The sequence below is a fragment of the Pelodiscus sinensis genome, chromosome 14 (assembly GCF_052426305.1).
Source record: "Pelodiscus sinensis isolate ZL-2025 chromosome 14, ASM5242630v1, whole genome shotgun sequence".
Taxonomy (NCBI): domain Eukaryota; kingdom Metazoa; phylum Chordata; order Testudines; family Trionychidae; genus Pelodiscus; species Pelodiscus sinensis.
The window spans coordinates 28,779,080-28,794,241 of record NC_143065.1 but is presented as its reverse complement, the minus strand read 5'-3'; the positions used below and the strand labels follow the sequence as shown (position 1 = coordinate 28,794,241).

Sequence of the window (15,162 nt, the reverse complement as noted above, 5' to 3'; positions counted from 1 at the left end):
CTGGTACTAAATGGCAGCCAGGTTTTGAAACAGAATAATGGGGCACTAGTTCCTGGGGCAACTACTCTTCCAATAGGAAGATCAGTTGATGGAACCAGTTGAGGGCATGTCTTCATTCTGCAGAAGATCACCGCTGCAGTGATCAATCTTCTGGAGTTAGATTTAGGGTACGTCTAGACTACATGCCTCTGTCGCCAGAGGCATGTAGATTAGGCTACCAGGCATAGGAAAATAAAGCGGCGATTTAAATAATCACCGCTTCATTTAAATTTACGTGGCTGCCACGCTGAGCCGACAAACAGCTGATCAGCTGTTTGTCGGCTCAGCGCGGTAGTCTGGACGCGCAGGGGTCGACATCAAAGGCATTTGTCGACCACCCAGGTATACTTCATCCCAGGAGGCATACCTGGGTGGTCGACAGATGCCTTTGATGTCGACCCCCGCGCGTCCAGACTACCGCGCTGAGCCGACAAACAGCTGATCAGCTGTTTGTCGGCTCAGCGCGGCAGCCACGTAAATTTAAATGAAGCGGCGATTATTTAAATCGCCGCTTCATTTTCCTATGCCTGGTAGCCTAATCTACATGCCTCTGGCGACAGAGGCATGTAGTCTAGACGTACCCTTAGTGAGTCTTAACTTAAACTCAAAGAGTGCCCCTGCTGATATCCAGTACTCCTGCTCTTGCCAGGAGTACAGGAAGCCAGTGGAAGAGTTTGCTCCCATTGGCCTCCCACAGTGGGATTGCCACCAAGCTCAGCTTAAGGTAAAATGACTGCAGGTACGTGTTCTGTGTAACTGGAATGACGTACCTCAAGCTGAGCTGACTTCTCTAGTGTAGACCTGGCCTCATATACAGGTGCCTTATACTGGAATAGCTTGTTCCCTTTCCTGTATAAGAACCTTTTGATTACTGTACTGCATCCAAATAGAGGGCTTGCACCATTTGAGCTATACTGGTATAATTAAAGCAATACAATGTGTGTACGCGTGCATGTGTAGACAAGACCTATAAATAGAGCCTTGCAAATCCATGGATATCTGTTTTATAATCACGGGCATCCCCATCCACGGATGTGGGTATGGATATCCACAGCTCATTTTTGCAGATGATGGATATGGATGCAGATTAAAATTTTGTATCCATGCAGGGCTCTACCTAGAAATGTGATCTTTGGAACTGCTGTGCCCTCAATTCCATGGAAATCAATGGGAGTTAAAAGCAGTTAGCACCTCACAGATCCTAATTTAGGAAGTAGTTTTCAGGAGGGTGGTAATCTCAGGTTATTCTCCTGAGCTTCTGGAATGTTCTCTTAGCTCTTTTCTCCTTTCGCCTGCCTGCTTTCTGGAAATGGGATTATGTCCAGACCTTTTAGCAATAGCTGTTAAACATACTGTTTATTCAGGAAAGAAAAGTGGTGTCTGTTGTGATGAATCTATTTGAACTATACATTTGTAATATTTTTTCCCTTGGAATAATGGAATCTATTAGTTCACTTTAGCAACTGGCAGCAGGCCAAGTGTCCTATTTTGTGGATGTTCATATTTTTCTGATGAGTTTCCCAAAGCAAACAGCTGGAACAAGTAGAAGCTGTTGTTGAAACCTCCATGACAGGAAAGGCTTAGCTGAAATAAATGATTTGTTTACTAAAGTGAAAGAAAAAATAATTGAATATTAGATTAAGAATATAACTACATGCTGTACGCCCAATTCGTTTAATACCAGTGCAAATATTAAATGTAACAGATGAGATTTTAAGTTGAAAACTGACTAATGATTTGTCTACACAACAGTGCACAGCTATGGAATGTGTTCTGCAGTGATAAAAGGGGTTTTTACATTGCTGAAATTAATGCACCCTCTTAAGAAATGGTAGCTAGGTTTATGGAAGAATTCTGCCATACTGGTTCTTTTATGTTGAGCTGACTACATCTCTGGAGTATGAATTTTTCAAATTTTGGGTGGCAATCAGGCCCAAGTGACTATTAACAGTTCTGTTCCTGGGTTTTTTTTCCTTGTAACATTATTCCATTACCATAAATGTAAATAAAATTTTTACGTTGATGTAGCAAGTCCATTCAGCAGCACAGCAGTTGCATTCTACACAATAATGTCTCGAAAACAAGGCCCTCTTGGATGGTTATTTATAGGGAGAATTTGTTCTGCTGTAACACAGTGGGGCTAAACCATCAAGACTTTCTACCAGCGAAATGCCATTGACATCATTGGGAACACCTTAAATGGAGAGTGTGTAAAACAGTAAAATAAATTAAACTAGTCAAACATTTTATCAATCACTTTGCAATACTTCTTTAATGCAGAGGCACACACTTGCCTTCAAGGACCAGAGCCCCATCTTTGAAGTCAATGGTAAAATTCCCATTTTCTTCAACAGCACCAGGATGTCTTGGTGCAGTTACTAGAGAAGTCTTGGCACCTTGTAGAAGAATAGGGTTGCTAATCTCATTAATTTGCCAATATTTCAAATTAGATGGTTCTGTCCACATAATGCCCTTCCAGGTTCAGTTTGACAGGGGATTTTTCTTCACCTTCTGCCCTAATTTGGATTATAGTGATGCTTAAACAGCTGCTAAATTTTAAAACCCCTCTGTCCCAGGTCACTGTAGATAGGTAAAGTGATCTGATCCCTGTACCATACATCCTTTGCACTTCAGTTTGAGTTTGCAAAGCACAACGCACCTTCTGGAAGACATGTACTGTTTATAAGGACACTGATGCATTTCTGCATCAAATCTGCATTCAAAAAGAAGGGAAAAATATTAGACTCTAAGCACAGAGTTCTGGAGAGGTAAATTTATTTGAGATTTAATCTGTAAACATAGAGTTAAACGAGAATTGCTTAGTGCATCCCAGATAGAGCACATTCTGTGCACTGAATGGAATGTGGTGGAAATGCTGATTTCCAAAATGTAAACTGTTCTAGAAACTTAGTGTAAAATGAGCCAATTGAATATGCTCTCTAATGGATTTTGCATATATGGAAAAGGAAATACGTGACTTCGTCATTGGAGAACATTGACACAGTTTGCAGGCCTGATGGCAGACACCAGAGTTTAAATCAGACAAGTGACAAATGCTTAACAATTGTTCATTAGTTTATTTGGCTTTGTGCTCTTCAGCTCTATTGTGGTGATGGCATCCAAAGGCAGATTCATTTCAAAAGGACCATGGACCAAAGTGCTGGAAAAACTCGGAGTAGAGAAGGGATTTAAATTAAAAGGTAAGGAATTTTTAAAAATATAAATCAAATCTTTTGATTTGTTTACCTAACAAGTTTAAAAACTTCAATTGACCCACTCCTACTGGTAAACTGACCTTGCACAAATGCGTGGGCACTGTGTATCTCAACTAGACTCATGTGTTTAATGAGAGAAATGCAGACCTCCCTCCTTGAGGACAGTTTGGGAAAGACCTCAGGACTCTTGCCACGCAGGCTCACTGTCATGTCTGTCATTGGGGGAAATAAGGGATAAGGAGAAGGCACACACTTACAACATCCTGGTGCTGACTGGATGCTAATATGGCACCCAGCTGTAGAGGAGACAGTGCATTTTGGTATCCTTCATGGAAGAAGTACCCAGATAGCGCCCTTCCAAACAGCGTTGAGTTAAAGTATCCCATTAAAGACCATTCTCCAGTGTCTCCTTAACAACCAGATTGTTAAATCAGAATGCCTAGTATCAGCACAACTAAATAGCTATTTTAACAAAGGAGTATTTAATCCTCCAAACTTCCCCCACTTTGCTTTCAAGTGCTCAATCCTTCCATATCTACTTAAAACAATATTCTGTGTCAGTGGTGCAGTGATTAACACAGAATTGCTTCGAGTTCCATCCTGAGCAAACATAATGCAGTGCTTCTCTGCATTCTGTCACAGCATTGCTCAGTGCTGTTCCCCAAATCAATGACACTGTTTCCGTGAAGGCAGAGCATGTCATGGAGAATGGTTTTAGTGCCTCTTTTCCATCTCTAACTTCAGATTTCCTTTAGGATGGTCATTGGGTCAGTGATATATTCAAATTATCTAACCTAGCCCCAGTGTCCAAATAGAGAAATTGTCAGTCCATATCTGCTCTGGAGTTGCATCTATTTACATTGCCTCAAGGTGCACACCAACCCCAGAGTTTTATCATTGGAAGCTACTGTAACTTTAGCAAGTATTTTATTTGGGAAAAAAAGGAACCAGGTAAGAGCTGAAAGTAAAGTCTCCAGCCAGCACTATTACATGCAAAATCATTCAAAAAGATCAGAGTGCACTTAGAATCAGGAGCAAAATTGTAAGAGTCCAGTTGGGTTGGACCTAATTGTGAGGTTTGTGTCAGGCCCACCAACAAGGGGGCAAAGAGGGCAATTGCTTCGGGGCCTGGCAATTCAAAAGTGCCTGGGGCTCCCATCTCCTGCTACGGGATCGGTGGCTCCCAGAGCCCCACAACCTTTAAATTGTCTCTAGAACACTCAGCCCTCAGTGTCCCCCCTCTCCCCCCACCCCAGCCTCAAAGCCACCTGGAGCACATGGTGATCTACCTCAGCCCCAACCTCTTCCACCAGAGGCCCTGCCCCTTCTGGGGCCCCTCTCACCTTGCCCAGGGGTCTGGCAAGGCTGTCAGCTCCCCTGGTTCTTGTTTATCAAGACCCAAATTTACCATGTTTGACTAAAACACGTCACCGTGAGTTGAGCTGCGTGATGGCAGAAGTTTTATTTTCCAGAGAATAGAAAGATTTCGAAATTTGCTATCATTAAAAATAGGAATGAAAACTAAAATATTCAAAATTCTCTGCAAAGGAAAATTCTGCAGTGATATTTGGCCCATTTTTATTCTAATTTTTAAAAATGTAGATTAGATTATTATACATAATTTCATACACTATGTGAAACACACAATTGTTTCAACATGAAATATTGGACTGTTTTATTTGGCAAAGATCCAAAACTGAACATTTCAGCATTCATTGTTCTTCTCTGCATTCATTAATTTAATTCATTGATAATAGTTGACATGACACACAGCAGAATAGGACCTTACAAACATCAAAGACAACAGAAAATGTTGCTAATGCTTTATAACCAGCAAACCCTCTTTAACACAGGTAGAGTGCAGAATAGTTTCATGGAGTTTGCATGTGTGTGCATAGCATTAGCAGGGCCAACAGCCTATGGCACTCTGGCAGCAATTTAAAGGCCTAGGAGCACCAGTCGCTGCTGGGAGATCCAGGCCTCTTTGTATCACCAGGACCCGGGACAAGTGCCCTCTTTCCCTCCTCCACTGGGAGACCTGAGTGTCATGAAAACAAAGATATTTAAGGGACGAGTTAGTTACAGGCTAGAAATATCTACACAGCAACAGCTATTTAATAACAAGCTCTTTCGTCTAGCAGTGAAAGGTATAACATGATCCCATGGCTGGAAGTTAAATCTAGACAAATTCAAACCGAAAATAGAGCATAAATGTAATGAGTGATTAGCCATTGGAACAGTTTACCAATTATTCTAGTGGAATATCCATCCCTGACATTTTTTAAATCAAGAAGGGATGCTTTTCTGCTGTAGGATTTATTTTGGGGGTCTTCTATGGGCTGTGTTATACAGAAAGCCAGGCTAAATAATCACATTGGTTTCTTCTGACCTTGGACTCTTTGAAGGTGCTTTCATTCCTTTGCAGACTACCAATTTATTGCTGTTGGTTTTCAGATAAAATGGCTTTTGTCGGATTCAAAGGCAGCTTTCGGCCAGTCTGGGTGAAACTGATTACCGAGGAGGATGCAGCTAAAATCTATCAAGTTGTGCCAATCCCCGTAGTGAAGAAAATGAAATTATGAGGCCAGGATGCTTGGCCTTCCTGCTGTTAGCACTGCCCTGATAGAAAAGGACTACTGACTCTGCTCACAACAGGCACCCTCCACAGCTCTCCAGAGATGTAGTACTTCTTTGTTGCTGTACATGAAGAAAGCTTTATTGCAAGTGGGTAGAGTGGCCACGTGTGACAAGCAGCATTCCTTGTGATGCACATCTTGTTCGATCCTGCCCTACTGATTTGCCTACTGATACCAGATTTATCTTTATTTTCTAAGCTAATATCTGGGGCAAGACTGTTTTCAAAAAGCGTGTTTTGGGGGAAGTGCATCCTCTGCTTCTGTTCTGCCTTCTACACCCCTTGTGAACCTCCAGGTCTGAATGCCAAATCTAACGGCCATGCACGGCTTGGAATTTCCCCATGGGACTGATTGCATCCGCTCTCTGCTGCTTTTGAGAGCACAATCAGCTGCTCGTACAAAACTGGGAATGCAAATTCAGAGGCTGGTTGAAAATTTGGAATGGAAGGCACAAATCGGTAAAAGCTGCAGCATATGGCCAAACAAGGAGCATTTATTTGAAAGCTTCTACACTATTCTGTCAAACTAGTGCAGAATCCTGGGATTACATGGCACATGTTGAATCTTCAGGGAGCTATCTCATTTCAGTGAATGGTATGTAGAGGGGAAAGAAAGAGCATAGAAGAGATTGATCACATTGTGATGCCTTGGGCTTCACCCAGACCAATAAAGGGCTAGGTCACCCTGTAAGCCTGGGTGCTTCCGTGCTATACAGCTATGGCTGAGGCCTGTCACCAGCAGCCTACTCAGTGATCTCACCATGCTTGCACCTGCCTGATTACTCTTTACAGGGTGACACAATAGCCTCTTTGGTCCCAAGCTTACCCAAATCAGTCTCCCCCACAGCGCTCAGCCTCTCTGCCTGTAGCAGTCACCAAACCTTATCAAGTTTGCTGCTCCTTTGGAGACCATAATGCCAGCCTGGTAGTTTGGTTAAGGATTTTTCTCTTCAATTTGAAATGCTGCGCTGAGAATGGGGCGAAATGAAACAAGGTGAAGGTTATGAACAAAGAAGTGATATTTAAGTGATACTAAGTAGGCAGAATTGGAACTTTTAACATGACTACAGACAAACAAAAGTGAAAAGATGCATCTAAGCCTAAAGCCTAACTTAAACTAGAGCCTCTTGTTCAAAGTAGATTTCTCATCACATTTGTTCTTCTAGCATAGCTCACAGTTCTTAGCCCCAAATGAAGACAGAGCTCCAAGCGCTTCATTTCTTCAGATGAAGGATGCTAAATAGCTCATATTCTTGAAGTTTTATCTTTGTTTTCAAAGTCAGGAAGCCCTCTCGGGGGCTCAGTTTGCTGTATCCACCCAGGAGCTGACACCATGTTCATTTTTTGCTGTCTCCTCTCCCTATCATAATTGGCTATCCCCTCAACTTGCTAGTTGGATGGTGTTGTTTACCTTTTGTGTAAATGTACTCCCGTTGTCTCCCTTTGATCAGTTTACACTGGAGACACATTCGTGCAGGCAAGGCAATAGAATGGATTGACTTATGCTGTACCTGCTGAGCACATTTTAAGAACTTAGGAAATATATTTTCATACATCATGCAGCCATGCACCAGCAATAATATTAATGACCAACTTGTGACCAGTTTGCATATGAACTTTTACACCTTTTAGATACAGATTATAACAACAGTAAATTGGGGCACACTGAGCTGGTTAGGCCAGCTGAAATTCACTGCTAGGAACCAGGGCACTCCTTGCTCTCTCGTGTTGGAGTGCTTTTAGGGTCACACACATCCAAATATGGCCATCATGGGACCTGCCATTTCTGCTCATTTGCTTAACCAACAACTGACATTTTCCGATGTATTTATACTTCAAAATAGGTATTGTCAGATCTTGTGTTTTCTCTGGGCAAGCTGCCACAGACTGGTAGAGAAGACTTGACACTTCACTTTTATTCTGTCTGTCCCACACATTCCTTCAAAGATAAATCTTCAGAGCCAAGGGGCTCGGTGGTAGCATATCATGTAGGCACAGAGAGGCTCTCTCGTTTGGGTCTCTTGTTTTCAGGCAGGGAATGCTGGGGAGTCATCTTACTCCATCCTTAATCAAGGGGGAGGCTTCAACATCATACTTCCAGTGCAATCGAGGGGAACAGTATCAGGCCCAGTGTGTTGTGTCTGGCTTGCTTGTAGTCTATTCTTGCCATGGGAGTGTGTTTAATAAGCTCCAAAGGGAGCTAGATCTCCGCTGGAAGGCAGGTCACTAAGGGGTGGGGGCTTTGAGGTCACGTGGAAGGGCTAAAGAGTAAACGTTGATCCCAGAAGACACATCTCCTCCCAGATAATGTAAACTTACACATTTTCTGCTCCCTTTCCTTCAAAACATACGGATCTAATTTTTTTTAAAAAAGGATGAGCAAAGTTGAGTGTAAACCAGAGCTGCTTGCCAGCACACTTAACCTTACAAAAACACTGTCTGTTCCAATGGGCACACTAGGCATTGCTGTGTGTTTCCCAAAGATGTCAAGCAAATTTATCAAGTGGCTTCTGTTATTTGGGTAACTTAAAAAAAAAATCTCTAAGTAGGCAAATTGTCAATATGCCAGAATAGCTGTTTCCCTTCCCTCTGTCATTCCCCAGGGGGAAAAAAATCCATTGTTTGTTTCTTTTTAAATAGGTTCCCCCCCCCCCCCCCAAGTTTTTCTCTTTCTTCTGTGTCTTGCATGTCCGCTTCGAATTGGAATGAAGCAGCCATGATTCTGTGGGTCATTGCACATGCTGTCGCTGTGCAGGTGCTGAATTCCGCAGGACCTTTCTGTCACTGTTTTGAGACTGGGTTGCTGTGTGAGTCAGTCAGGAATGGCATTCAGGCTCTACTATAGATTTGTGCCTCTCCAGTCCCTCCTGGGTTTTGAGACTGGAACTGCTTTTTTTCTATACAGTTTTTATATACTGTTTTCCAGCAGAAGAATTTCAAGACTGTTACACTTTTTTTTACAAAAGGATCTAGAGTTATTTCCCTTTCCACTGGCTTCTTTATGGTCTAGTAATGTAGGATTCTTCATCCAAGCAAAGACATATCTGCTTTTAACTATTCAGGCCATTTGGGCCAATTCTCTTGGATGCAGTGTGAAAGAGCATAGCTCTCAAGCGATACACATTTCTCTCCCAATGTCTTATGATGATTTGGGGTCTTTCTGTCCCCAGATCACAACTATTCCTTAAAAGATTAGTCTCACTTACAGTTCAACCTCAATTGTACTAATCTCATTTATCTGAAATGCCCTGTTAGGCAAAACAGGATCCTATCCCTTAAGCCTAGGGAATTACATGAAACAATCTTTGATTACTCAGAATCCTGGCTAGCTGAATGCATTCAGGCTGTGTCTACACTGGCGCGATCTTGTGCAAAAGCAGCCGCTCTTGCGCAGAAACTTGCTGCCTGTCTACACTGGCCACGTGTTCTTGAGTAAGTAAACTGACGTTCTAATGTATAAAATCAGGGCTTCTTGTGGGAGAACTCTGACGCTCCCGCTCAGGAAGAAGCCCTCTTGTGCAAGAGCTCTTCCAGAAGGGGCCAGTGTAGACCGGCAACATGAATTTCTTGCACAAGACGCCCCTATGGTTAAAATAGCCATCAGAGCTTTCTTGAGCAAGAGAGCATCTACACTGCCATGGATGTTCTTGCGCAAAAGCTCATCTCTTTCGCAAAAGCACATGCCAGTGTAGATGGTCTCTTGTGGAAGAGTTTTTGCACAAGAACTCTTCCACAAAAGAGTTCTTCCACAAGAAGCTGCCAGTGTAGACGTAGCCTCAGTGTATTCCACAGCATACCCTTTAATTGAGGCTGGACCGTAGGTACAACTGCAGGTACAACTGCATCTATTGCTCGTAATAGCATTCATTGTTATAATGAATGAAAAATAATAGAATGGGCCAAGACCAGATTTTTTTTTCTGAATGTTTTAGGAGGGGAATCAAAATCAAAGAACCACTGTGTTTAGTTTAGTTCTCCAAAACCATCCTGTTGATGCTCTTTGCTGATCTAGGCAGCTAGGTGTTAGCAGAGTAGCTAAGCACCTATAAACTCAGTACAATCTAACCCACTTTTGGAGCAGGATTCAAGTACTTTAATACAAAAAGGCAAGTTGCATTTGTACTGAAGTGTAGCATCTAATTTTCAAAATGTTTGGAATTCTCAGGGTGAAATCATAAGACTTGGCTTTAGGAAATATGCTTGTTTTTACTGTAAAATCACATCTTATCCAACATAAAGTCTCTCTAAATATTTTGTTCTGTCATGCAAGGGCCTATTCTTGGGGAAGGTGATGGGTCTTATTCTGTAAATATTTAGGATAAGATCACTGCAATTGGGCAGACAGCATGGCACAGAGTAATGGGAGGGATTCTCCCCTGAAATGCAAGCAGCTCCCATTGGAGTCAATGGGAGTTAGGTGCCTGGAACTGAAGGCAGAATTTGGCCTAATCTCCCCAATAGTTCTGATGTATCATATTTTTTAAATATTTGTGGATTCTAGAAGTTGAACATGCACTCCTCTACAAGTAGTGAATTGACTCCTTGTAGTTTGCACATTCTTTAAACTTGTCTGTTCACAAACTGCAAATATCCTGGCTGTAAGGTTTCATTGTTGCAGATATTTTCACGTTTACCTACAGGTGTCAGCATTGGGGCAATTTTGGGGTGGGGTGCGTCAGTTCAAATGCTTGTTTTACCTGTCGCCGAAATAGCTGGTCCTTTTTCGGAACTAGATGTATAGTTGTTTTGTACATTTTCCTATAGAACTCACAATGAAAAAGATATATTTTCTATTTATTTATTACAAAGGCACTATGAGAAGTAATTTTGCAGAGATTTGAAGAGTTGTTACTGGATTTTAGCATTGTTCAAGATGTTCTTGAAGTTGGCAATATGTCTTTTCAGATAATCTGCTTTGCACTTGAAAGTTATGTCCACAGAATGTGGTGATGGATTGACTGTCTAGTTTATGCTGACAGAAGCTCTTGTAAGCAAAAACTTTTGGAATGAATGTTCCAACAGAATTTATATGTAGTAGTTTGGAATACAAAAAGGTTTATCAGAATAAATATTCAATGTAAAATTATGATGTTGTCTCTTGTACTCTGTATATTATGGCAGTGAACTGGTATTTGTTTACCTATCTTTGACAGTGTGCCTGTTCTCTAACACCTAGAGTACTTTTGGTGACAATAATTTGTAAAGACATTCATGAAATAAGCATGAACATGAAGCCGCAAAAAATCCTGATTTTATTGTTTTCATAAATAGTCCTGTCACCCTATGAAGGTCTGGTAATCAGGGAAATTGTTATAATAGCTTGATACATTTTCCATTGTCGGGTTGAGCCAAACAGACTGTCTCTTTAAAACCTTTCAGAGGCAGCATTCCTAACGTGAGATTTTGGTGGCAGGAAATGTTTCCAACGTCCAAGCACATATTTTTGAACCAAGTCTCGTGAGGGTAGCAATTCGCATTTTAAAGGACATGGTATCACCTTCACAAGTGATTCAGGTGAGACAGCGAAGAACACATTTCTAGAAGTTGGCAGCCCATCCCCTCCCAGTTGAAATCAATGATATGTAGGACATTTCCAAATCAGTCACATTCAACAAATTGAAGATGAGATGGAAGACAGCACGGAAGCCATAAGACTTCTGCTATGGAAAAACCCATGTTCAGATAGATTTGATGTTGATCATTGTAATTCCCACTTCCCAGTTTCTTAAACATTTTCATCTGGGGAAACCATACTGACTGCTACATGCATCATCCACCAGCAGGTATGGGCATTTTTAAAGCCATAGCACAACTCTCTGCCACACTAGCTAAGTGAGTAATGGGTAGCAGAAGAGGACTATTCTCCTTTTATGAGGACTTCTCAGATAGGGTACGTCTACACTGCACCCTTAGCTTGAAATAAGATATGTAAATTGCGTATCTTATTTCATTTATTTTTTGAAATAGGCTATTTTGAAATGTGGTGTGTCTACACAGCATCAAATTTTGAAATAACACACTATTTTGAGACATCCCTTATCTCTTGTGCAACGAGATTTACAGGGATGCTGAAATAGCACATCTGCTATATTTCGCAATAGTGGGTGTGTTCAAAAGACATGGGGTAGCTATTTCGGGATGGCTCTGGTGTCCTGAAATAGCATTGCAGTGTAGACATACCGTATGCAGAGATGGATGACGGAGAGAGACATTCAACTTGCCAGTGGGGTTCTAAGCTATTTTCTGGATAACAAAGGGGTGTTGAGACTTGGGAACAATGGGTTCCATTCTGGGTTTGACGGGGAGGTAGTCTGGTGACTACACACCCTTCCTTCCATACCTCCTCCAGCCTTCTGCCCCCACCCCCATTCCTCCTCCCTAGTTACTTCCCCCATGCCCTTCTCTCAACCCTTGTTGTGCACTGTCCCCAGCTCCTGCCCCACACCCTGCTCCTATCCTCCCCCATGCTGCAGTGCCTGCCCTTCTACGTCTCCTCCAATCCTAGCCCACCTGCAGCTCTGGTCCCCTCCATCAGCCCCTCTGCTCCTGCCAATACACAGACAATTAGCTGACAAATATATTTTTTAAAAGATCAGTTCTGCCAAATCTTGTGTATTCATCAAGTAGTGACCCAAAGTAAAGGTTAAACCTCCTTGGTCCAGTACCCTCAGCACCTGACTGGTCTTGAACCAGAGCATTTGCCAGAACAAGGGAGGTCAATTCTGGTTGCTGATTCCTGGGACACTGGCTCCTCACCTCCCCAGGCCTGCTGGGGCTCTGCTACTGGCCCTTGAGGCAATAGGGTTCCACTCCACAGGGGCACCTGGCAGCATTCCCTGTAAACCGTGTGTCCACAGCTGGCAGCAGGTGTTCCTACTGGTCATGTCTTATAAGACCAGTGGTGCACATAAGAAAATGTATTCTGCACATGGATGGAAAAAAGTAGAGGGAACTTTGGCACCGGAGCTTTGCTTCTGGGCCCCTGGGTGCCAGGGCTCTGCTCCTGGCTGCCAGCCCCCTCGGTGTGGGGGCTCTGCTGTTGGTCACCAGTGTACCAGGTCTCTACTCTCCCAGTCCCTTGGTCCGACAACACCTCTGGCCCCAAATCAAACCCTGAGGGTAGCCCCCGCTGGTGTCCAGTACTCCTTGATCTGCGAGGCATAAGGGTAGCTGACTGGAGTGTGTGCTTCTGCTGGCTTCCCACGGTATAGACGATTCAACAGCTCAGCTTAAGGTAAAATGAATCCAACTACACATTTTGTGTAACTGGATGGCATTCCCTAAGCTGGCCTGCCTGGTCTAGTGTAGACCACGCCTGAGTGCCCCAGCTCCAAAACACCCCTTGGAACACCAATGATGCTGGACCAGGGGTGTTGCTGGATTAGGGAAATCCAGATTAGGAAAATTCAACCCATACAAAGACATACTCTGGAGAATGAAAGGGAAATACTAGTAACTGGGTTTAACCTGGTCAACGAGGATTGGGAAATGCCTCCCATACCTGTCTTTCCACAGGCATCCCCAACTAGTACCCTGCCAGGGTGAGCAGGGTAAGCAGCGGGAGAGCCAGGGGCAGAGGACAGCCAAAGGAGAGAGCAAGACGGGCGGGAGAGGGGGTGGCAAAGGACATTTGCCAGGTGACTGGCCATGGCCAGCAGGCAGGGCTGGATTAGGAAAAGGGCTTTAGGGGCTGTGTTCCTGGCCAGATCTGCCTAGTGGGGGGGGTGAGGGGAAGGCAGCCCTGCACACTGCTATTCCCCCACCCCACCAAAGCTGGAGCCATTTCACCATGAGCACAAGGAAGCTCTCTGTCCTCACACTCACCTGCAGGCTTTCCCCCCATCACTCCCATTGGCCAGGAATCACCTGTGAGCTCAGAGCAGTGAAGAACCACCAGTTCCCCCTCTCACACCGAAGGGTAGCTATGCATTGAGTTCCTACTCCCCTGCCCCCGTCCAGACTCTGCACCCCCAACCCACTCCTGCACCCTACATCCTGCCCAGACTCTGCATCAAGTCCACTCCCTGGGAGCCCCCTTCCGCACACTGCACCCTCCATTTTGGCCCCACCCTGGAGCCTAAGGGGGCCCATAAAACCCAGTAGCCCTGGGCCTGCCAGGAGAGTTAATCCAGCCCTTGCCTCCTGCAAAGCAGGGGAATGGAAGAGGCTGTGCTGGGCGGTGGCAGCACCTGTCTCGGTTGGTGGTAGCTGGAGGCAGCAGTGGCTCAATGTGGCGAAGGGCCCATGAACCCCTGTACATCCATCAGGCTCCGCCCTGGCTGCTCTACTCCCCTTGTAGTTCCCTGCAGATAGAGAGCTGGGGTCACGGTCAGTGCTGGCAGGAAGCAGGGGGTAGCTGGGCCCTATTCTTCTTTCCAGCTAGAGCTGCTGCTTTGCCGTGGGCCTCAGGGCCTCTCCCAACACTGCCCTCTCCTTTTGTGGGGTGCCCTCAGCTCCCCATGTCTTGCAGCAGCCCTGGGACCAGGGCTGGTGCAGATTACTGCACCCAGGTGCAAGGATGAAGTGCCCCTGGTAGAGTTGCCAGATGGTTGAAACAAAAATACCGAACACCCCTCCCAAAAAAACCCACTGAGAACAATTTTTGTTGAAGGGGAAGAAAAGGGGGGGGGGGGGAGAGACCAAAGCTGGTGAGCAGAAAAAAAAAAAGACTCCAAGACCATTTTGTGCCAGCAGCCTTGCAGAACCAGGTAAGCATGGGATCTGGGCTGGAGGTGTTGGGAGCCATGGGGGGTTTTCAGGGAGGGGGAGGCAAGTTGCTTCTCAGTTTAAATCTCTGTGGTAATCACAGGGATAGGATCACTGCTAGGGTTACTAGGTAGTCATTAAAAAAAAAATACCGGACATGATTCATAGGGGGAGGAAGGGGGGAAGGACCAGCTGGGAGGGGAGCGGTGATGGCCGGGAAGGAGGGGGAGGGCCAGGAAACAGAGTTAATGGGGAAGGGCAACAGGGCTGGCCGGAGGAGATGGGGGGTGCCGACGGGAAGCAGGGCTGGTCGGTTATGGGGGGTTTGGGCGGAACGGGGCTGGCCACAGGATTTCGGGGGGGGGCAGCCGGTGGGGGCAGAGCTGGCTCGGGGAGCTCAGGAGGAGAGGAGAACTGGCCTCCGGCAGCAGGGCTGGTGGGGGGTGCAGCAGGGCTGGCTGGGGAAGATCCAGAGCAGGAACCAGCCAGCGGGATGCAGAGCTGGCAGCAGGGATGGAGGGGTGGGGAGAGGGACCAGCTGGGGAAGATCCGGAGCAGGAACCGTCC

General features: G+C 44.8%; 1 protein-coding gene across 2 annotated transcripts in view; it reads left to right on the top strand.

Annotated features, from left to right (window-relative positions):
- The window catches only part of CEMIP (cell migration inducing hyaluronidase 1), a 153,481-nt gene extending 143,225 nt beyond the window's left edge, over positions 1–10,256 (top strand). For both annotated transcript variants that reach the window (XM_014581656.4, XM_089782060.1), the window contains exons 28-29: positions 3,139–3,239; positions 5,709–10,256. In XM_014581656.4, the coding sequence (XP_014437142.3) occupies positions 3,139–3,239; positions 5,709–5,836 (229 nt within the window). In that variant the 3' untranslated portion in view covers positions 5,837–10,256. The remainder of the gene's footprint in view (positions 1–3,138; positions 3,240–5,708) is intronic.
- Positions 10,257–15,162: the final 4,906 nt, after the last annotated feature.